This window comes from Sus scrofa, chromosome 1, assembly GCF_054392235.1.
Source record: "Sus scrofa isolate SSC_HxYL_T2T_F1_AM1 chromosome 1, Sscrofa_HxYL_maternal_Yorkshire_Landrace_v2.0, whole genome shotgun sequence".
In the NCBI taxonomy this organism is placed as follows: Eukaryota; Metazoa; Chordata; class Mammalia; order Artiodactyla; family Suidae; genus Sus; species Sus scrofa.
The window spans coordinates 213,372,020-213,395,903 of record NC_139383.1 but is presented as its reverse complement, the minus strand read 5'-3'; the positions used below and the strand labels follow the sequence as shown (position 1 = coordinate 213,395,903).

The following is a 23,884-nucleotide window of genomic DNA, read 5'->3' as shown; positions in this document are numbered from 1 at the left end:
TGAAAAAGTATATACTTGTCCTCAGGGAGGACGCTTCTGAGAAGTAATTTACAAGGAGCATGGCTGTGTTTTATTTTATTTTTTTTTTTTTAAGGAAAAAAAATAGTCTTTGGGTAGAAATAAACAATGTGTAAAAAAAAAAATCCCCTTTTTAAAATGCAGAAATAACTCTTTATCAATCTGCATTTACATTACTGCCCAAAAGAATGGGTCTGGAAAGACCATTTTCTGTACAGACACATGTTAATCTCTCTTTGAAAAGACAGCATCTGGCGTACGGGGATCAACAAGGGAGACCCTGGTCTATCAGCACACAGAGAGACTTTCTTAAGGCTGATCCAGTGAACGAACCTTTGGATCCAGAAGTATTTCTTCATTTCTTTGCTTTTCGGCTGAGTTCCTAGCAAAAACTTGGAAGAAGAGCTGTTTTCATTTTTGTGTTTCTCCATTTATGGGGGATGGAATAATGACACCAAAAGTACTTTGGTTTTGTTTTCTTTTTTTTTTTTTCTTTTAAAAATAATTTGCTTTCTTTTGCATGCCACAGGACAGATTTCTAGTTTCAAAACAGGGTACATCAAGAACAAAAATATCCCCCCTCCCCAACCATCTTTATTTTCACCAATACAAGAAATCCTTCTGGAAACATAAGCAAGTGACTAAACAGGTATCGAACCACTGAATCTACAAGTTAATACATAATCTGTTATGGCAGAATAACCAAGAATTTCCCCCCCCCAAGATTTTAATTTTTCAAATAGAAAAGAGTCTAAGGATCATATGTGAACCAACAAAAATCTCTTATTCCAGGTTTGATGATAAAGATGGATAACACACTGGCAGCTGAAGAAAGCTGAAACTCTTTCTAATAAATAGCTCCAAATTAAGAATTTCTACAACATTTCTTTAGAAAACAGAACTGGAATTCCTTTTTTTTTTTTTAAAAAAAATGATGATCCTGTGGAATGCATTCACTTCCATATTTATCTACTATTGTAACAGTGAAACAGACACAAGATGTTGATGACAGCTCGACAGTGTTGAATGCAGGACGTTTACAGGTACACATTTGTTTAAAAGTCCTACAGATTTATTGACTAAGGCTAGACAGCAAGTCATATGATCCTATTTGGTGCGTTTTCTACCATGGTCCAAGATCATTATATGGATACAGCCAAAGACTGGGCCCCAACTTTCAGGAAAAAGACCACAAAGAAGAAAATCAGGGTGGCTGTTTGGTCCCCCCAGTTGATCAGTTGTGTCCTGGAACTGGAAAAACAAGGTGAAAAATACAGACTGCAACGAGTTAAGGGACTTGGAAAAAGTTGGTGGAGAGTGGCACGGTATACGAGTAAGGTCACTGGGCTTGGGATGGCAAGGGCGCTGCATTGAAAGAGCATCCACGGGACCAAGTACTTAGAATGTCTTGTGGTGTCATTCCCTCAACGACTCTAGAATATCTGTATGCGATAATAAATAGATCAGTTATGTAATAAGGCAGTGTGTTGAATATGCATTCGTCCTGTGGAACGAACCACCGCAGAGAGAGATACAAGATACCATACACATTCTTTAAGTTTTCTTGTATTGTGTTTGATCTGTTTGTTTTCAAGGCTATCCAGGCTAACTCTTCCCGGAGAGAATTTCCTTGGAGAGAAGAGTGGTCCGCTGAGGCTGGTTTTCTTAACCTCTCCTTTATCAAGAGATGATGACTGGCTTTAAAGAAAAATAAAGCTGAAGGTTGTTTGATTTTTATTTTTTCCCTTTTGGTTGCATCATTCTGAGTGTTTTCATATAAACAAACAAGAAAAAAAAATCACAACCAAAAAAAAAAGAATAGTTTTTGATGCATCCAGTTGTTGTATCCTCAGGATGTTCCAGATGTTTCCAGGTAACTCTGTAGTTTACGGACTGTGGTTTTGTCCAGCGAGCAAAGGTCAAAATCAAACGTTGTGTTTGTGATATGAAAGTGTCCAGTCTCTTCTATAAGGTTCACAATCTAGGGATGTTAAAGAAGAGAAAGTTTAGGCAATAACCAATAGCCGTCAAAAGGCAAGAAGAGAGATGGAGGGGGTCAGATACAGAACCAAGTAATTAATATTCTCATTTATAGCAAGAAGGTCCTATACTATTAGTGGTACCAAACTACCTCTTAGCCAATTTGGTAGGCCAAAGGAATATTAAGGCTTTGAAATTCTTAATGAGAGCAGATTACCCATGCTCATCCTTCATATTCTTGAAATTGATTCCTACTTTCAAGTCATCAACAGACTATTTTACTTATAGGAGTGGGAGTGAGAATGGATATTTAGGGGGAGATATAATTTTAATGACCCTTTAAAAATTAGTTACTGACTCAATGGGCAATGACTATACTTAGTAGATGAAAGGAAATTCCAGCCTAGAAATGATAAAACTCCTCATTAAAAAGTATATACATGCAGACACGCACAATGCTCATTTTTCTTTCTGATTACATTGTTGTTGAAGGTGTAGAAAATGCCAGAAGCCACAAAGAAAAAAATAGGAACCATCTACAACCCCACCTCCCTGAAGATCGCGGGTAGTGACTGCAAGGGGGTTCAAGAAAGTCTTCGGGGATGTGGGAACTGCTTTGCTGCTTGATTTGGGTGCTGGTTACAAAAGATGAATTCACTTTGTTAAAATTCATCTAGGTGTACATTTTATTAGGCTTCTACAAAAAAAAAAAATAAAAACCTATATTATTCCTTTAGTCATGTTCAGTTGATGCCCTTGAGCATTTGGAGGTGATAAGTATTGTCTACAAAAAGAAAGGATGCCTTTGTCTCCCCATTTGGAATGGTTATACCACATTACTTGAATTGCCTCCAAAACTCTAGTTTTTAGAAATATAATAAACGAAAGCAGTGACAGAGGTACTGTTGGTTTTGCCCGGCTTTCAGGAGCACTTCCTAAGGTTTCAACATTAACAATGATGTTGGTTTACTGGTTTGAAAGAATTTTTTATCATGTTAGGTATCCTTCTGTTCCTATTTTACTAATTTATCAGAAATAGATGCTGTGCCTGGGTAGTGTGCATTTGTGCCTGGGTAGTATGCATTTTAGGTATGTCTTACTGTGTGTAAACTGAGATGGAGGGGGCTTAATTTTAATAAGCTTTGTTGGGGGGGGGGAGAAAAATCAGCATCAAGATGAAAGAAAAAAAATCTGCACAGAGAAACCAATTGGCAAACTATTTCACTTATTTTTAGTTGTCTGTTTACTTCCCTTCCATCACTTGCTTCTGATTTTCTTCAGTTCCATAATCTTAAAAGGAATAATTTTCATTATTTAGCCTATTTTTTATTCAATGAAGTTTTAGATTACTTAATTTCAGATTGAAAACAGTAGAATGGAAACTTTTGACCTTCTCCTTATAATTAGTTTTCTTTTAAAAAACAACAACAACAACAACAACAACAACAAACAGTAAATTTGTGAACTATTCCCTGTGGGTCGGTGGCTCTCAAGAGAAAATGTGCTTACCATTCCTGATGTATCTGATGGCCACCACAACATAAAACACATTGTGAACCTCGATTCGATTAATTGCACAACTCCAGCCTGAGCTGTTATTGCCTTATTCAACCTTGGAAATACTTTTTATCAATACAACTATGGGTTTAATAATGAAACAAATTACTCCCACTGCAAGACCATGACAGACAGAACAAACTGCCTACCTAATATCCATTTATCCCTTCTTTCCTTCTTGACTTCCTGGGAGTGGCACTATGCCCAGCTAAAATACTTGCCTCCCAGACTCACTTGCAGCACTTGGCAGATACTGCTATTTACAAGTTATTCGTCCTAAGTCGTGGCAGCTTTTAAGGAAAAATTTCAAAACAGTATTGACCACGGGGCATGCGGCTTTTGCCCTCTGGCCACCAAGTGGATGAATGCATTATGTGAACGATGGCAGAGCAGGAAGGCAAGGAGTCTATGTCCTTGGTGACAGCTTTTAAGCCACCACACTGACCATGAATCACTTACCTCCAGGTCTATTAATAATAATTTTATGGGCTGGTGGGAGTCAGGGGGATGTGAGGATGGAGAAGGAGCCTTACTTGTTTAAACCATTAGACTCAGGGTTCTGTCGCATGCATCAAGAGATTACCAAAAGGGAGGAGTTTCCACTGTGGCGCAGCAGAAATGAATCTGACTATGAACCATGAGGTTGCAGGTTCGATCCCTGGCCTCGCTTGGTGGGTTAAGGATCCAGCGTTGCCGTGAGCTGTTGTGTAGGTCACATATGTAGCTTGGATCTGGCGTTGCTGTTGGTGTTGGCCGGTGGCAACAACTCTGATTAGATCCCCTAGCCTGGGAAACTCCATATGCCATGGGCGTGGCCTTAAAAAGACAAAAAAAGAGATTATCAAAAGGGATGTTCCCAACTGTGGCTAAAATACTACATTCACAGAAGAATTTTTCCAGCTAGATCTTATTATGAACACTAAAAGATCAAAAATGAGCATGCATATTCTTTAGTAGTTAATAGTTACAGAGCTTTGGGAAGTCACCCCCACACATCTATAGACATAGACACATACACAGCTATGTCCACAGACGAGCTTTTCAAGGTCATCAAATACTTACTACATATTTAACATCAATTGAATTCAGAGTACTTTCCAGAGTAAATTATCTTTTTGTGTAGAAACACCACAGACCTGGAGTTCCTGTCATGGTGCAGCAGAAACGAATCTGACTGGGAACCATGAGGTTGGCGGTTCGATCCCTGGCCTCACTCAGTGGGTTATGGATCTGGCGTTGCTGTGGCTGTAGTGTAGGGCCTGCAGCTGCAGCTCAGATGTGACCCCTAGCCTGGGAACCTCCGTATGCCATGGGTGTGGCCCTAAAAAAAAAAAGAAAAGAAAACAAAACAAAACAAAAAAACAAAAATACCAAAGCCCTGGTGAAAATGTGTAAACTTTAGGACAGAAACAAACAGCCTCTTCAGAGAGCTCTCTCAGGGTGGAAACAAACAGCCTTTCCATTTGTGCAATGGAGGCAAATGACAATTATTTCAGAGTGGGACTCTATTCCTCCAGTAGCTGGCCAGTAGGTAAATGCCAAAACATTCAGGACAGAGATTCCTAAATTTGGCGTGTGGAGTTCTGACTCAATGGCATTGGATAGAACATTAGAACTCTTGGCCGTCAGTTTCCTCATCTATAAAATGGGGGTGATGCCACCTATTCTACCCATCACACAGTGTTGTTCGGAGGATCAAAGAGTCTATGGCACATGAAGCTTCTTTATAAACTGCAAATTGCTACACAGATCAGGGCAATGTAATTATGATTACCCTGTAAACATAAATTTATGCATAATTATCTGGGAGGTAACTATACAACACATGAATTTTCAGATCCAGGGCTTTTTCTTCCACTGACAGTTAGCCATTTCATTAGCACTAAAATAAATGAAGCAAAGGAAATGCCAGAAGTTGAAATTGAGAAAAGGCCTCCTTGAAATAAAAAAAAAAAAAAAAAAAAGTCTAGCACAAGTTTGCAAGAGAAAGGTTAGAAAGCGGGGAGAAGAGTAGCTGAGGTAAAGTAGTTGATGAACTAAAACCACAATGTGGAGGGTAAAAGAAGTACAACTCTATATTATTCTCCCTTGACAATGACAGGTAACTCACCCATTTAAGTAAACAAATTTATGTGACCCAATCATATAGTTTCTCATTAATTACTTAACAATAAATAGAAAACAGAGTAATAGAAATACGTTCAAGAAAAGGCCACTTGGTTTTAAAACAAATGAACACACTTGTCCACTAGGAAATCTGGCCCTGTCATCTCACATGCATTGTACTATCTGGCAGGTTTCCGGGGCTTGAATTACAGCCTTCCTGCTTCCCCTAAAACCAGCACACCCCACCCCGTCTGCAGCCACAAACACACAAAGAAATGAAGGGGATCTGATCAATCTCACTAAATGAGCCCCACATTTTTATGAGAGCTTATAAGAATCCATCGAGGTGGATGCTGAGACAGCCTCAAAGCAGTAGAGTTGGCAAGCAGATGGGGTGTTCAGGACTGTTTGCCAATGGGAATGGCATTAATGATTTAAATTATTAGAGCATGTGCCTACATCCTCAATTAGGTAAAGACTTCATAAAAAAATATAAATGGGGGTACATTTCCAGGAATCCTGATAGTTAGAACATCAGAAACACGGCATTAACATACTTTATTCCTGTGACACAAGCTACAAAGCCTAAAAACACCCCGCTGGTCCCTGAAGGATGCCACTCTGCCTTTCTGCAGGAATCCCCGCTCTGCTGATGCAGCACAGCTCTGCTTTGGTGCCATTTTCCTGCATCATCTGCAAGGATGAACACAATTCCAAAATAACAGTAATAATCAAAGGCAGAGTGATGGCAGACAAGGAAAGCAGGCAAGGGCACATGGTACGTTCAGGTGGTAGAAAAGGAAGAGAATGGAAACTGTTTAACTCATTCTTCAGATGATGGTTGTTGTGAAAACATTTGTGATGGATTATTTCCTGCCACTTCAGCCTTGGAGGGGGATCCCACGTACACTTTTTTTTTTTAAACAGGTAAGATCTATTTGTTTAATCTGTGGCTCCCTCTCCAACCCTGGTTATAAAAGTTCTAGAAAGGTAGATGCATTATTTGTAGTCTGATTATATATATAATAATCATATATATATGAGTGTGTGTGTGTGTGTGTATATATATATACATACATATATGATTCTTTTATTCCAAAGCAGCCTCTTCACTGAGGGGGAAGTAATGAACAAGCTTTGCTTTAACTGCTTCTGTCTGGAGGGGAGTCAGGTCTTCCTGGAGGATGGCCCCAGGCAAGCACTGTCTACTGACCGTGGACCTACCGTGAGTTAAGAGGTGGACCATTAGACTCCAAGCTACAAGGGATTCTAAAATTTGACAGGTGATTCCCCAGGATGGAGAGAATCATTTTCAGCAGAACATTTCTCAGGGAGAGTTCTCTAGTGTTAGAATACTCTGATACACCACTTATCCCCATCTCCCTGAAGAAATTCTAAGATATAAGAGGTTATATCTAAATTGCTGGACCATCTTCTAAGGAAGGCCTGGTTTTCTTCAGATTTTTTTTTCTCCTAAGAAGGATGCAAATCCAGACTCAGTGCTAAACTGCAAGGGGGTTTAAAAGTCTTCGATCTCCCTTTCCCAATAATTGTGGAACATGGTTTAAAGAATAATCAAACTGTTAGTCTGAGATACTGACATTTCTTGGCTTGACCGGGTCCACTGTACTATATTTTTACCTTACAGAAAAGGGGCTTAAGAACACAGGCTCTCGGGAGTTCCCAATGTGGCTCAGCAGAAATGAATCCAACTAGTATCCATAGGGATACAGGTTCGATCCCCGGCTCTGCTCAGTGGGTTAAGGATCTGGCATTGCTGTGAGCTGTTGGTGTAGGTCACAGATGCAGCTCGGATCCTGGGTTGCTGTGGCTGTGGCGTAGGCCAGCAACTACAGCTCTGATCGGACCCCTAGCCTGGGAACTTACACATGCCGAGAGTGTGGCCTTAAAAAGCAAAAAAACAAAAAACAAAAAACAAACCACACACAGGCTCTCTTGATGTAATGCTTTCTGTTCATTAATCTAGATGCTGGGTGCCAACCCTGAATGCCCCCGTTGTAAAACGAAGACTTAAATACTTTTTGTGAGCCAAATCAAAGTGTCAGCCAGGCCAGATTTTTTGATAAATGCATTTAGTAAGAAAGGACCTGGGATGGGATCCTAGGCTCACCAGAAACCCTGGCTCAGGTGCTCAGGTCTGCGCGGCAAATACGCACACTCTGTGGAATGCAGTGCACAAGAAGAGCAGTGCCCAAGCTGGAGAACAACATTAGTCCTCAACAGTGCTATGTTTTACAATAGGAATTAATTAAGCAGTAAACCGTGACAGGACATGCATCATGGTATCATAATCACAAGCCTCAGCTGCATTACGAGGCAAAAGGCCAAAGACTGAGAGCTTTCAACTGGCCTGGGAATGCAATTAGGGTGAAACGCTGTGGGCCCTGGAGTGCCTTTATGCCAGCTTAAAAATTCATAGATATCACTTTCTCCCTCTAGAACGCTAGAATAATCCACCTCGATGGAATTCTCCAGTAAACGACCTTCCCTCACAATTCCTTTAAAGGTCAGAATAAAGGACAATGTGAAATCGGGAATGCCAACGACACCCTAAGGTAAGACCTTGCCTGGCAGCCTGGTATTCTCGACTCTTGGGCTGGCTTTCTATGTGAAGGTGTCCCAACCTTGCTCAAACGTATGTCTCACTCTCCAGTGAGACTCACTATTTGGGCCCAACTTCTGCATTAATAGCTGTACTGGACAACGCTCCGTAGTGGTTCAGAGCTGGTGTCTGGGAAGGGATAGGCAAATCAGCTAATAGATTTACTGTTACCATTTGGGCAATTAGGCCCAAATAACTGTAGCAGGCTGAACAATTTTCAGTGGAACAGAAGAAACCTGCAGAAAAATACTATCAAAATACTAGACTATGTCTTAGAGTGAGCTACTCAAATCCTGCTCCCCAACCTACCACACACATAAACAGAAATGCAAGAAATGCAACTTATCCTCAATTATGAATTATAGGTCTGTAGTCTTCTGTTCAAATTGAAACTCTAGAGGGGTTACAAAGCTTATCAGACCAATCAGGGAATTTGGCATTTCTGAGTGTGTATTTATAGATTTAAGCAAAAATGTACACAGAATATAAATGTGACCATCAGCCATTAAACATTTAAAAAAATAACCCACACACAGCTGGGGTAGATTAAGTATCAACTTCAAATCATTTTAAAGCAGCAAAAAAGAAAAAAAAAATTAAACCAGTGAAGTAATCTACAAACCCAGCCCAGAATTTTGAATACAACCTTCTCTTTGGGTGTTAAAGAAAAATTATTTTATCACCAGCCACTGTTAATGCAATGGACACACGAACCATAACTGTACGAGAACTAAAACCACCCTTCTTATCTTCTCAAAACATCAAATTTCACTAATAGAAGTTTCCCTAATCTACAAGTATTTCACAGTTGAGTTCATAGTAATAGAATGTATGTTATACAAGATAAGACAAATGAGGAAAATATTTATTTTCCTTAGAATAGCATTGGCAAAGGTTACTAAATTGAATCACAAATGTTTACAGCACTAGACTGAAATTCTTATCACTGTTTTCCCATGGAACCAGAAGCCCGGTCCCAAAGGTTTCTGCATTCCTACCATATCCCCTCCCTCAGCCCACACTGCAGCCTCAGATGGCTGAGGGGCGGTGTATTCCAGCATCATTACCTCCCCAAGTACCCAGCTTGCATCGTCTGCAGCACCAGGGAAACACAAAGCAGATATCCAGGTAGCTTTAGAAATAAGCCTCCTCCCTAAATACTTTGCAGGTGGCATCAACCCAATTCTGACCGTATGGGATTGGCATGGCCTCTAGGTCTCATCACACTAGCCCCAGACCATGGAAGCCTTGGGGCTTCTGGAAAAGGATGTTCTTAAAAAGCATTTCTCACCTGCTGCAGAATGTGTCTTTCCCTCAGTGTCATCAACCTTCTGTGAAGCTCTACCAGTTCATCTAGGTATGCCTGCAAGAGAAGAGCACCCTCTCAAAGAACAAGCAATTTAGGAAGTAGTTTGAAAACAAAAAAATAAATAAGTTAACATACAAGCAGTGATTAGAGGTCCCACATTCAATCCCCTACACCAGGCTGAGTGGACGCACTGCCCAAGGCCTTTGCTGACCAAGCCTCTCCTGGCCAACTGCTGCCTTTTCAAGCCAGCTTTTTTTAAAAAAGGGCAATTCTTAAACTTATTTGCTTTTAACAAGATGCAGGGGAGTAGGTTCACACTTTCCTAACAATGTCTCTCCAGAGAGAAGGGGAACTTAAAAAAAAAAAAGAATGTAGACTGTGATGACATGCTTATATTCACAGTTTAATTGTTATTCCATCTTAGAAGCATTTAAAAAGTCTAAGTTGGAACATGGAAATATCAGTTGCAAATTACCAATTATGTTAGGGAAAATTGAAATAGAAAAAAAAAAAAAAAAAAAAAAAAAGGCTTCCTGGTTCTTTCTAAGACTTCAAGTGAACTGTAAGTGAAAGAACAGAAGCATGACTTATAAAAAATAGAGGTCGAGAAGTTCCCTTCATGGCTCAGCGGTTAACAATCCTGACTAGTATCCTTGAGGACTCGGGTTCGATCCCTGGCCTCGTGCAGTAGGTTAAGGATCTGGCATTGCCAAGAGCTATGGTGTAGGTCGCAGATGCAGCTTGGATGCTGCATTGCTGCGGCTGTGGTGTAGGCCAGAGGCTACAGCTCCAATTCAACCCTAGCCTGGGAACTTCCATATGCCATGGGTGTGGACCTAAAAAGTAAAAAACAAACAAACAAACAAACAAACAAAAACAAAAATAGAGGTCGCTATCCAAACTGACATCCGGTTTGTCAAAAGCTCGCCGGCAAGGGCAGAGATGCACCTCTCTCCTCATGTACTCAGACTTAGAGTCGTTGTTAGCGTATATGCCAGGGTGTTCCTAGCAGCATTTGCAATGAAGGCCAAAGAAGGGTTTTCGAAGCATTAGCTAGGCTGGCCCGGATTCTGCAAAGCATGTGAGGACCCTGCCCACAATAGGAGACAAACCCCCAACAGTTCTTGAAGTCAGATTTTGGGTCGTGACTTCACACTTGGAGCAAACATGACACTGAGATCAGATGTGCTGTTCGTTTACGTCTGAGAGTCCTTAAGTTCCACCTCCACCAGAATCCTCTTACCTCCCAATTCATATGCCTGAAACCCCTTGGCAATCATTGACAGCATAAAGGCCAAGCTTAACAGTGGAGATATATAAGATGTGGAAAATAAACTATGAAGCACTGGGAGGAAGTGCTTGTCATTTGGGGGTCTCAGGCACTTTTTTTTTTCCTCTCTCAGGTACTTCTGATGAAGAAAATGAAAGGAGAACCAGCAAGGATGATCAAGGGACACACAAAGAAACAGAGAGGTGTCATCACTGCAGCACGCGCAGTGACGGACTGGAAACCTACCTTGTCACATTCACCATTCTTTATTTGCTTATCTGACTTGCTTTGCTTTATTGGACTTTTCACTTCAAGAATCTAGGGATCAAAGAGAACACAAACTTCATTTTAAGCACTTTTAGCTTCCCAGCCACCTAAACAAAGGCACTTGAAATGTCATATAATAACATCACTTTCCAAAGAGCATTTCCCCTCCATACATTTTCTTTATTCTCCTCTAATCGTACTTTTTCTGGGAAAATAAATTACTTATATCCATAATGCTGAGTCAGGGCAACAGAACTTAAAAAGAAGAAGGTGACGATAAGGAAATTGATCTAAGCTTCCAAGGCTGCTTCTCTTTTGTGACCACACTGTCACATATATGGAGAGCAGCTGAGTTGTACTGACTTAAGTTCCCCCCCTGCAAAAATTTTTTCTTTTTGCTTTTTAGGGCCACACCCATGGCATATAGAGGTTCCCAGGCTAGGGGTCGACACGGAGCTGTAACCGCTGGCCTACACCACAGCCATAGATAGCAACACGAGATCTGCGCTGAGTCTGTGACTTACACCACAGCTCATGGCAATGCTGGATCCTTAATCCACTGAGAGAGACCAGGGATTGAACCTACGTCTTCATGGATCCTAGTCAGGCTGGTTACTGCTGAGCCATAACGGGAACTCCAAGAATTTTTTCTTATTCTGTTGTTCAGCGTGACTACCTGTGCTCAGTGCACTAGGGGTGATAAAATAAAAAGGGTGTGAAAGTGTTTGTCTTATTTTATTTTTGTTTTATTTTTTTGCCATTTTAGGGCCTCACCCGAGGCATATGGAGGTTCCCAGGCTAGGGGTCTAATCGGAGCTGAAGTCACCAGCCTGCACCACAGCCACAGCAACACGAGATCTGAGCCGAGTCTGTGACCTACACCACAGCTCATGGCAACACCAGATCCTTAACCCACTGATCGAGGCCAGGGATCGAACCCACGTCCTCATGGATACTAGTCCAGTTCGTTAACCACTGAGCTACAACGGGAACTCTCGCACACCCTTTTTAGTACCTGACTTTCAGATTCTAAAAAGCACTCACATCCACTCAAATGAGGTGGCTTTGGAAATGAAGGTGGCCCTTAGTTACTCTGGTTGCCTGCAACTTGGGATCCTCCCACTCCAGAAATAAAGAGCCAGGACTGTTGACTGTGTTTTAAGAAATGGTGTGTTTACCCATGATAAAAATACCAAGTGCCTTTCCTTTTAACTGAACTGAATACAGCATAGGTTATAAGCAGCAGTTTTACTTACTGTTCAGACAGTAGGGGGCTATGTTTCTAATTAATAAGAAGGAGAAACAAATTATTATTTAATAAACATAGCTGATTTATTATCATCTTCCAAAAGTGAGAATTATGAGGGAAGTATTGTTAAATGGTCCTTGCTTAAAATGGTTGAGAACCCCTAAATTTACTAATGAGTATTCACAAATGTATATAAACATAAAAAGCAAAGTAATTTGTCTTTTTCACTATATCATTACCAAGTAAGTTATTATAATCTGAAGCAAATATTAAGGAGGAACATGCCAAATAGAGGAGATATTTAAGGAATTGCATATTTCTACTGCTTTTAATTCATCTGTGGTCTAACATACATACACACACACACACACACACACACACACACACACAGATCTGTTCAAAAGTCTACCATGGGAGTTCCCGCTGTGGCTCAATGGAAACAAACCCAATTTGTATCCATGAGGATGCAAGTTTGATTCCCAGCCTCGCTCAGTGGGTTAAGGATCCAGCATTGCTGTGAGCTGTGAGCTGTGGTGTAGGTCGCAGACACATCTTGGATCCCGGGTTGCTGCGGTGTAGGCCAGCAGCTGCCGCTGTGATTGACTCCCAGATTGGGAACCTCTATATGCCACAGATGCAGCCCTAAAAACCAAAAAAAAACCAAAAACAAAAACAAAACCACCCCCCCCCCCAAAAAGAAAAGTCTACTATGTCCCATAACACAAAGAAGATTTTTAAAAATGAGTCCACATTTTGTAGTTTAATTTGTGGAAAGAGCACTGATTTGGCTCAGAAAACCTAGTTTCAGGTACCACCCTATCATTCAACATTTTCGCCCTCAAAAAAAAAGTGAGACAAGATGAGAGAGATGAACAAATAATGTCCAAATTCCCATTCAGTCAGTTGTAAAAATTTCTACTACTAAAAACATTTCACTTGTTGGGATGACATTCCAGAGAAGACCCAATACTTCTAAAAGGATATATTTCCCTTTGAATTTAGAAAAATGCCTAAGTAAGACCTGAGCTCCTAACAGAGTCTTGCCTGAGACTCGCCTTTATTTTTTCACTTTTAACATTAAGATAACTAGATGACTGAGGTGACCAGGCTAACTTGAAATACAATGCTTTTGGCAATAGACGGAAATTACTTAATTGCAGAGGCAAAGCAATAGTTTGCAACATGCTTCACTGTAAGAGAAACCAAACACTCCATTGCACTGGGAATTTCCTTCTCTCTATTGTTGGGAATGAGACCTGGGGGAACATTGGGCGCGGAGACACACACACATACAGCAGTAAGTAGGTCAGTAGATGGCACTCCTCGCCAACTCAGACACGGGGCTGGGCCAAGCAGCGCCGATCTGCTGCGATTTCAAGCAAAAGGGAATACCAGTAACTGTGTGCTTGCCTTGTGCCTTAGAAAACTGAATTCTGTTCCCATCATATCCCGCCCTGTACTCCCCCATCCCTCTCCACCCCAAGTCCCTGCACTCTGGGGGGTCACAGTCCCTGAAAACCCTCTCTTTGCAATACACAGCTGTTGACTAGGTCGAGAGAGTTCTACCACCTTCCCTTCAAAGCAGAAAATAGTACATTCAGGGCCCCAAAGTCCCACCCTACACATTCTGTAAGGGCGACGGCACAGAAGGCCAAACTACATTGAAATCCTAGTTTCTTTCTTCTGAAGCGGCAGAGGCAGGAACAAAAGCTCCGGGTGTCAGCGATCCGCCTGGAGTTACTGAGTGGCTGCCCAGAGAGGGCTCAGTTAATCTTCCTGCTTTGATCTCTCCCTGCTCCAAAATAAACAGCTTTGTCAAAACCTCATTCTGAGAGCTGAGCCATGCTGAAGACAATTGTTTTATTTATGATCATTTCTTATCTTTAAGGAAATGGCTCCAGAATAGAAAAGTACGGCTCCGTGTCTTCCACAAGCTGATTTCAAACCAGTTTAACTGGATCGACTCTTTTTATGTCATTCAACATGCCTGGCAGGCTGATAGGTGATTTATGATATTCTGAATATTAACTCAGGTCCGATGGATAGCTTCCTTCCTTTAAGCCCCCTCTTTCCTCCCTCCCTTCAATACTTTCAGCCAAAAAGGAGCTGGAATTTTGATTTTGTTTGAATATCACATAAGGGAGGTTTGGGGGGGAAAAATCTTTGGTTAAAATGATACAGCACTATTACTCCCTGTTAAGCTGGACAGGGAGAAGCAGACACCCAGACTGCTGAGACGTACCATTTATGTACAGTAGTCTCTGAAAATAGAACTATGATGAGGTGCACTTCTATCCTTAATCTGAGGATATGGCTTGAGAATCAAATTTTCAAGATTATTATTTTTCTGTATTTCTTTGTGAGGACTGACAACTCAATTAGTCTGCAGATGGATTCACTACTGATGGGTCTTTCATGTGAATGATCACTAGTGGCTCCTAACAATACTCCAGTTAATTACTTGCTTTGTTGACATGTGGATCCTTCTCTCTCTCTCTGTTCACTTTTTTCCAAGAGTTAGAAAATGTTTGATTCAATTAGCATTTTCCCCTCTTCCTCATCCCTAGAAGACTGAGAAAAGATAAGGGGTACACAGCCTCGCTTGGCAATTTACAGAAACCTGAGAGACCACTGTCAACCTGCAGACAGAGAATAGCCGAGGGATACAGAAGACGGAAACTCCCATTTCACAGTCTGGCCTTCCCTGCATGTTTTGGTCTTTTTTTTTTTTTTTTTTTGTCTTTTGTCTATTTAGGGCTGCACCTACAGCATATGGAGGTTTCCAGGCTAGGGGTCAAATTGGAGCTGTAGCCGCTGGCCTATACCACAGCCACAACAACACGGGATCCAAGCCGTGTCTGTGACCTTTCACCACAGCTCACAGCAATGCCGGATCCTTAACCCACTGAGCAAGGCCAGGGATTGAACCCGTGTCCTCATGGATGCTAGTCGGATTCATTAACCACTAAGCCACAACGGGAACTCCTGTTTTGGTCTATTTTATACGAGCTTTCAGATCACCATCATCATCATATCATCATCACAGTCACACAGACATGTAAGACTGAAAAACACATTTCCAATCAAAGGCATAGGCCCAGGGAGATAAGCGCCCTGGCAGTATATGTATCTCCTACCCTAAACTAGTTAAAAGTGAAAGCATATGGACCTCCTTATTAAGCTCATAGGTGTATGGAGCAAGTGACATCTGAGTGTTCCTGACAGATTGATGACTCACATGTGTAAAGCTACATTTGTCAAATAAACATATGCCAAGGAACCAGTGGTATGCTATTTAATCGGATAAAGTAATTTTTACCCTTTCTAGATAGATGATGCTATTCGTTTTTGCTTTTGTTTTGCTAACAGGTTAAAAAAAAAAAAAAAAAAAAAGGCTCGGTGGAAATGAACCCGACTAGTATCCATGAGGATGTGGGTTCCATCCCTGGCCTTGCTCTGTGGGTTGGGGATCTGGCATTGCCGTGAGCTGTGATGCAGGTTGCAGACGTGGCTCAGATCCTGAGTGGCTGTGGCTGTGGCTGTGGCTGTGGCGTAGGCCGGCAGCTGTAGATCTGACTGGACCCCTAGCCTGGGAACCTCCCCATGCTGCAGGTGCAGCAGTAAAAAGTGCCAAAAAAAAAAAAAAAAAAAGAAAAAAAAGAAAAAGAAAAGAAAGAGCCTAAACCTTTCCCTGAAAGCAAGACTACCCATTCAGAAAGGGATGAGGGACAGTTCTGCTTGTAGGGCAAGATGGGGGCTTCTTGGAGCTGCATTTATTTAGCAAGCGCAGTCTTAACCCTGACTGGGAAAGACAATGAAGGAAACTAATGAAGGGCACAAAAGCACACCCTAGTGTCCTTTACTCCTGGCATTGCCACTGCCACAGCCCAGGAAGTATCTTAATTCTAATTCGCCACTGGGGGCAGAACTCAGGCCTACATAGGTTTAAATTGGATATAAAATATATTCAAGATCAGAATACTATTCTTTTGCCAGCCCATACAAACACATCTTCACAAAAGAATCCCAAGCTATCTAGTTAGCCAGCCTGGGGCTCTTCCACATTGATTGGCAATGACGGTTATGCACATTGTCCTCACTTTCCCTAGAAATGCTTGACTCATACTGAGCAGCCACACCGAGGTGAAAGCTGGCTTGGGCCATGGGCATGGCTGGCACTAGAGATGGAGAAACGCATGGACTGCGGGGAGTCAGGCAAAGGAAGAAGAACATACAGCTCCTCAAACAATCAGTCTGTAATAGATGATGAGGTTGGGCCTGCAGTCACATGTAGCGCACAAAGAAACTGAAGCTGAACTGTAACTGGTGAGGCAAAGAACACTGATATTATTCCTGCTCAATAATGGAGGCTTAAGCTGTAGATTCAATTTTAAATTTCTTAGTTGTAAAGTTGAAGACATTTTTGCTTATGCTTTATACAAAATATAAAAAGACAAAGCCCTCTGCTTTAAAAATCACATTTTCCCAGTAAAACAAAGATCACAAACTCAAGGACAAGGCCCTTTAAAAGCCCAGGACACCTGTGCAACATAATAATTTCATAAAAACTGCAGTTCTTTTATTTTCAAGTTAATATATTGATATAGTAACTTGAATTAAGCAATTATTGTGGTGGTCACATGGAATATCTAAACAAAGAAATAAGAATAACACGGTAATAGTGTATCAACTCAATGCACAATGAGGTTTTTACAATCCTTGCAAATAGTTTATTTTAGCAAGTATTTAAAAAATCCCAATCTTAATCATTTGTTTAACAAAAGCTCTTCATCACAGCTTTCAAAGTTCTGCCTAGGCCTTATCAAATACCTATATTCTGAGTTGAGTATCAGTAAGTTTTCCTCTAGCTAAATTTATAACAACAGTGATAATGACCATAATTTACTCTGTATTTTATAAACTATTCTTTACAATCCCAAGTGATAATCTTTTGTTCCTGGATAAGCAGAGGCAGAGCACCTATAATAATTACCATCTATCTTCAACTGTTTGCCAAGAAGGTATGAGCAATGCCTCATGCTCTTTGCATATATTATTTGTTTCTTCATGTGTAAATGGGGATATTGGGAATATTAATACTTACCTCCCAGTAGCCAGCAAGGTAGACATTAATAGCCCCATTAACAGATGAGGAAACTGAGGATAAGTTAAAAGCTATCTTCCCACCAATTAATTACTGTAAATTAGTAAAACACAGGACCAGACTTTATACTAGCTCCAAAGGTTACATTTTTTCTAATTCATTAAATAGCCTACTTCCTACTGAGAGGGAAAATATACAGCAATCAGGAGTAAATGGGCAACTCTTTTGGTCACCATCCCTTCCTGCATCTATGTAATAACCCATCCAATGGAATATACTTTTCTTGACAACAGAAGTTCTTACTCTATGTGTTTATTCCGAAGGTTGTAGATTCCCACTTATTTGCTCTCAAGGGGGACTTTGTTTAAAATTTAAGGGCTAAAATGTTTTGTGTGCTGTGTAAAAACGATCACATCTAGTTCTGCCGTCTTGAGACGTGCAACTTACCTGGTTGTTGTTGGTTTTTAATAAGGGTGGCGGGGGTTCATGATGGAGGGGTGAGGAAGCGGAACTGCTTTCACTATCGCTGCCATCACTTAAGCTAACTCTGAAAAGAAATAGAGAAATCATGTGCATTATTACATACAATTATGGAATTATTCAAGGAAATAGATGCAGAGAGCAACGAATCCAAATGCTAGTCATCGGAAATGTGTTTTAACTTACGACAACTACCACGTTTTAGCATTTACTTTGGACTGGAACTGGGTTAACTGTTTTACCTGAGACTTCTTATTTAACAATCCCCATTTCACAGATGAGGAAACTGAGACTTGCAAAGACCGAATCACTCACAGGGTCCCAGAGGTAAGAATGGTGGTTCTAGGATTCAAACTCAAGCAGTATGACCAAAAGCTGGTGCTTGGCCAGTATATTTTACTGGCTTCATTTTTTCATGTAACTCCCTGTTTCAGCTCCATCCACCTACTATCATAAGCATGTCACCCAAGCTTGCAGGTTAGCAAAATTAGATAGTTCACAGGTTACTGCCTTTTGTTCCTCTTTCCCCATGCTTATTTGCTACAGGTGAAAACTGTACAAATATAGCTAAAATATAGGCTGCAGGAGTGCAGCAGCTGCTAAGAAAAATATGAACCACAGCCATTTAGGACTGACAGCTGAGGGTGACTAAGGATGAAATGCGTGAAGCCCAACCAACACTACCACCAATCATTTCTACTGTGTAATGATGCAAAACTGACCCTAGTTCTGAGCCCTGCTACAAAAATTCATTGGAAATACACCACAGCAACATGAAAACACAGCACGTTTGGGATAACTGTTTTAGAAAAATACAATGGGATCTTTCAACAACGAAAGACAATAAAAATATCATCCCCTCCCCAGATATTTCTCTTTTCAGAATAAAATGGACTTTTAGCCAGAATAGGAGATATTTCTTTAGTCTAATCTGCTGAATGTATGTGCTCCTTTGGAAATGTCCTTTAGTGTTTGCTCCCTGTCTTTGGTTCTATAGTAACCTAACATAACATTCTTCTCAGAAACAGAAAATGCTTTAGAATCTGGCTAGTTTTTCTTTCACTCTGAACAGGCAATCACATTCTAGGTCTGTAATATATTCAGAAAGACAAGATACAAGGCAGGAAATGAAAGGGAGATGCTGGGATATCCTTTTAGTAAAAACTGATGGAACTTGTTTTTCTTAACTAAATTACATTAATGAAGTGTTCAGTTGAAGCACTGCTTTAAAATGCTTCTTGACTGAAGTGGAAGGCTGAGTATTTAAACTGATTAAACAGTTGAGACTTCACAAGTGCAATGAAGATCAAATGTTACGCTGGCGGGGGCTGTGCTAACTGCACGTGTCAGGAGGGGAGAAGAGCCTTTCTAAAACAGTGCATCACATCAGTCAACTCACCAACTTGTAAGATCTGACCCATGGTGACTCAGAGGACCCATGGCCCTCAGAGGGGCCAGGAAGGCGCTGCTTATCACAGAATGGCTAGATCTTCTACATGACAATAACTTGGGAAACTGTCTAAACAGGCCATGCATTTTTCACCAGTTAAATGGGAGAGCAGTCAGTGGTCTGGATTTTGGTGTATGATACTCCTTACCTACAAGTTTTGGTCCATTTGTAGTTTTTTGTTTTGTTTTGCTTTTTTGTTTTTGAAGGTTGGTTTGTTTGCTTGTTTTGGCCCTATCAGTTTTCTTCTTGTCAGATTAAAAAATTCTAAAGGGAAATGTTATAAGGCCAAGGCCATAAGGTACCTTATTTTCTCCCATTTAAAAGGAATAGAGGAGAGTTGCTGCCATGACTCAGCAGAAATGAATCTGACTAGCATCCATGAGGATGTGGGTTCAATCCCTGTCCTCACTCAGTGGGTTAAGGATCCACTGTTGCTGTGAGCTGTGGTGTAGGCCAGCGGCTATAGCTCCAATTTGACCCCTAGCCTATGAACTTCCATATGCCGAAGGTACAGCCTTAAAAAGACAAAAACATTAAAAAAAAAAAAATTTAAAGGAATAGAAACGGGTGGGTTTGGGAGACAAGGTAGAGAAAGAGGTATTGATATTGCAATAAAGAAGAATCACTGAGATTTGATAGGCCATATACTATAAGGAGCCACTTCTCAAAGGACACTAAGGAATTACCAATTAACAAATATATCTGGACATATCTGTCCAGATCACATTCTTTTTTTAGGAATGTTAGGGCCTTCTACACAGAAATGGGTAATGGGGAAAGATTTAACACAACACATTATAAATGTGATTGGATTTTAAGTTCAAATAGATTCATATTTTTTCTACTCAAAATGCATTGAAATAAGCAGGCCTATTTGTTTTCCTCATGATAAAGAAGGAAAATCCTCAAGGCAATTTCAAGTTAACTATTAATTATAAGTGACATGAATTACCACCTTATAATGTAGAATTATGCCTCACTGCACTGAAACTACTTAAGGAATCTGTCAGCACACTTAAACACACAGGTGATCCTAATTTTAATTAGGTCACACACATAATTCATTGAAGCCAATTATGTATTTCTACCTACAAACAGCAAACACATTTCCTCAAATTCTGAGCTATGTACAGCAACGGATCTACATAAATTCTTTTCAAATGAAAACAGTTTATTCCAGCAGCCAGTCTTGGTACCTTAGCATTTACTTTCAAGAGCAAGGACTTCTAATACATTTTCCCTATAAAATTTATAGAGGAAAGGCCTCTCCTTTCTGAGAAAAAGGGATACATAGTGCCCTGTAGAGGTGCGTGTAAGCACGCTAAGGTGCCCCAACTTAAAAAATGAATGTGACCACCTACTGCCATTGTTTTTGGTGTATCATACCTTTGCCATGCTTATACTACCAGGTCTGGTGAAAAGGTATGATTCCATCACAGGGAACCCCATTCCTTCCAAGACACTCACCTGCGACTTCGGCTGCCTCCTCTATTTACAGGTCTCTCCATTTCGGAGTCATTGTCATTATCCTCTGCCTCATCTGATTCCTCTTCATTGTCATCAGAATGCAGATCTTTCATTATAGACCTTAAAGGACCTGAGTAATGACAATGAACCACACGCAATCAAACATACCACTTCAGACACACTTAACCATGTCGGACACAGGGGGAATGCTCACCAGCACAGAACACTGGTTAAAAACTATCATTATCATATATGTATATATATTGTTATCAAATATATTTTTAAATTATGTGACAAATTTGGAAGTTTCTGGAATGCAACCTCTGCCAAAACACTGTTGTCTTCATAATGGATGCCCAAAAATGTTCATTCAAAAATCTCTATTTCCTAGGAATTTTTTTCTATGCACTTTTCTTCCCTAAGAAAAATCATCCTTAAAAAGAAACAAAAAGATCTGTTCGTAAATTGCATGTTTTGTTAGGTTAATCCATGTATTGAAAAGTTGAGACTAATAAATCACCGTGGTTGTAACTTGTTCTTAGCAAGGCAGCCTTTGTGTGGTAGTTTTTGATCTATTAAGGTTTAGCTGTTCCTTTTATTTCAAGGTCAATTTCAGGTCAAGCAAGCATTTCAGTCAAGTTCAGATTATAAAGTATTTCAATTCCGTGGTGTAATGTCCTATCTCTGATCTTCATATTGATCTTGGACACAAGGTCTTGCTGCAACAGTTTTGTGTAGGCAGTTTTTACTTTTTAAGAAATTCCTGGCGAAATACTAGCAGGTCTTTACATAAATAAGACCATGTAATAAATCAGGTGCCCAGAAGATTTAAAAGAGTATCCAGTATTAGATGGGAGAGAAAAATCGAGTCAGAACTAATTTTATTCTAGAATTAGGAAAAAAAAGCTAAAGAAAAAAATCATTAGTATGGATTATTTTCACTTTATTATTCATTTAAGTGTGATGAAAACAAAAAGGATATTTCTAATCTTAACAGAAGAGATTGTAAAGCAATTGAGAAAGTGAGAGAGGTGCTTTTCATTCTGGATTAGCCAATTCCTAAAGTCTAGTCTGTGACAGGAATATCTGAGCTATCACTAACTCCCTTCTAAAAGAGGATTGACGCTCTACAGTTTCACATTCTGCAAAACCGAAATTTCTCTGCTTTCGCAGTGGTCTTTCATCTTTGGAAGTCAATGGGACAAGAACCCTGAGCGGCCAAAATGAACAGTGTCTTTTATTTTTTTCCTGGAAGCTTAGCCTTAGCCCAAACACATACGACAATTTAATCCTTTTCAAAACATACAAGGCCATCAGGAATTCAATGTGGTCACTGAAAAAAAGGTAATGTGCAACGTGATGCTCAGACACAAATTATTTCTTGATGTTATCTCACTTTTCATGCTAAAAAGCAAAAAAAAAAAAAAAAAAAAAAAAAAAAAAGAAAAGAAAAAAGCAAAAAAAAAAGGGGGGGGGGACCACTTGTGAAGAGTTTCCACATAGGAAAAAGTGGAAAATAGATTTAGTTAATGTTCTGGTTTAAATTTTTTTTTTATTAAATTTCTTTGAGTTCAAGTAGAAGAAAATAGAAAGACAGCAAATTAACTCTCCAAAGAAAAAGGTCTATTAATCTGTAGAAAAATAATAAAACGCAAGATATCCAGGAGGGAGACTAAAAACCTATTTCTCTCTGTCAAAGCTTCTCAAGTCCAGCTTCTGCTATTGTATTTCCTTTGGGAACTCCCTGGAATGGGCTGTGTCTATAATCCTTTTGTAAAATGGGACTCTGATGGCAGGGACTGGAAAAGGGGGAATTTCTAGAGGCCAGCCTCATACATTAGAACAATACTCAAGTGCATTCCTAGGGGAAATAAATACAACTGCATAAAAGCCAAGTTATCATTCAAATAATAAAACAGTAGAAAATAGGCCATAAATCAATTCATTGAGATGTTTTTATAAGAAAAATGTCTCCTTGTTGGCCTGGGAGATGTAGGTACCTTGTTGCCTGGTCTGGGACGGTGTAAAGCTGGAGCTGGAACTGGAGCTGGAACTTGCAGGACTGGGTTGTTCAGACTTTAAAGAGGAAGAGAAAGGCAGCATCAGTAAATGTACCAGACACTACACATCTACAATTATAAACAATTGTTGTCACATAGATATATTTTGCTCTGGAAAAGCGGTCTGACACTGTGCAATAAAAATGACAACAAATTGCCTTGTGTCAAAAATGCTAACATGGGAGCATCAGTGTCCTTTTTGTTTTGCCCACTGTATTTTTATTAGAGGCGGAAACAAGTATAAAAACTCAAGGATGAAGAGAAAAACACCTGGGTGTTACATGAGGAAAGAACCTGGCTTTGATTCCGCTGCTATGTTTACTCCTTTCTGGATCTCTTCCTAAAAGATACCTTGATTACCCTTTCTGCAATGTTTGATTGACTCAACTGGTTAAAACATAGTGGTAATGAGGCCAAGGTCATTAGTTCAATCACATTACGAGCCAGTTAATTTCACTCTGGTCCAAGGCCGTGACCCAATCCTAACCCCATTCATCCACAGTTCACAAATGGAGGCCAATGTTCACAAGGAGACCTGGCCAAGTCCCACACATGAGTCAGGGAAAAATATTCCCTTTACTTTGACAACAAGATGACACTCTTTAGTTCCACAGCCCAGTGATGCAGAGAAACAGCACCCTAATACGCCCCACTCTTTCACTCACTCCCAATGCAGTTTCTTCATCCCTTAGTACCCAGAACAAGTTCCATGTCTTCCCCAAACCCACTGAAAATACGAATTATCTGTTTACTTATCAGATAAGCTGCAGTATTATGCTACCACTGCTGGGTATGCCTTTTCTTTTCAGTAGCCTGCCCGCACTGGAAAAAAGCAGAGAGTAGGCATCTGTCTGGTGTTCCTCATACTGAGCAACATGCACCGCACACAGCAGTGCTCTGTATCTGTTACTGAAGGCAGCACACTAGGCCCTCTGTTCCACCAT

The 23,884-nt window shown here is 40.3% G+C and overlaps 1 protein-coding gene across 4 annotated transcripts in view; it reads right to left on the bottom strand.

Annotated features, from left to right (window-relative positions):
- Positions 1-482: 482 nt before the first annotated feature.
- MLLT3 (MLLT3 super elongation complex subunit) overlaps positions 483-23,884 on the bottom strand; it is a 287,600-nt gene continuing 264,198 nt past the window's right edge. For all 4 annotated transcript variants that reach the window (XM_013993522.3, XM_084984047.1, XM_003121886.7 and 1 more), the window contains exons 6-11: positions 22,881-22,956; positions 20,881-21,010; positions 17,931-18,030; positions 11,110-11,181; positions 9,576-9,647; positions 483-1,999 (exon numbers count right to left, since the gene is read on the bottom strand). In XM_013993522.3, coding sequence (XP_013848976.1) covers positions 1,868-1,999; positions 9,576-9,647; positions 11,110-11,181; positions 17,931-18,030; positions 20,881-21,010; positions 22,881-22,956 — 582 coding nt within the window. In that variant the 3' untranslated portion in view covers positions 483-1,867. The remainder of the gene's footprint in view (positions 2,000-9,575; positions 9,648-11,109; positions 11,182-17,930; positions 18,031-20,880; positions 21,011-22,880; positions 22,957-23,884) is intronic.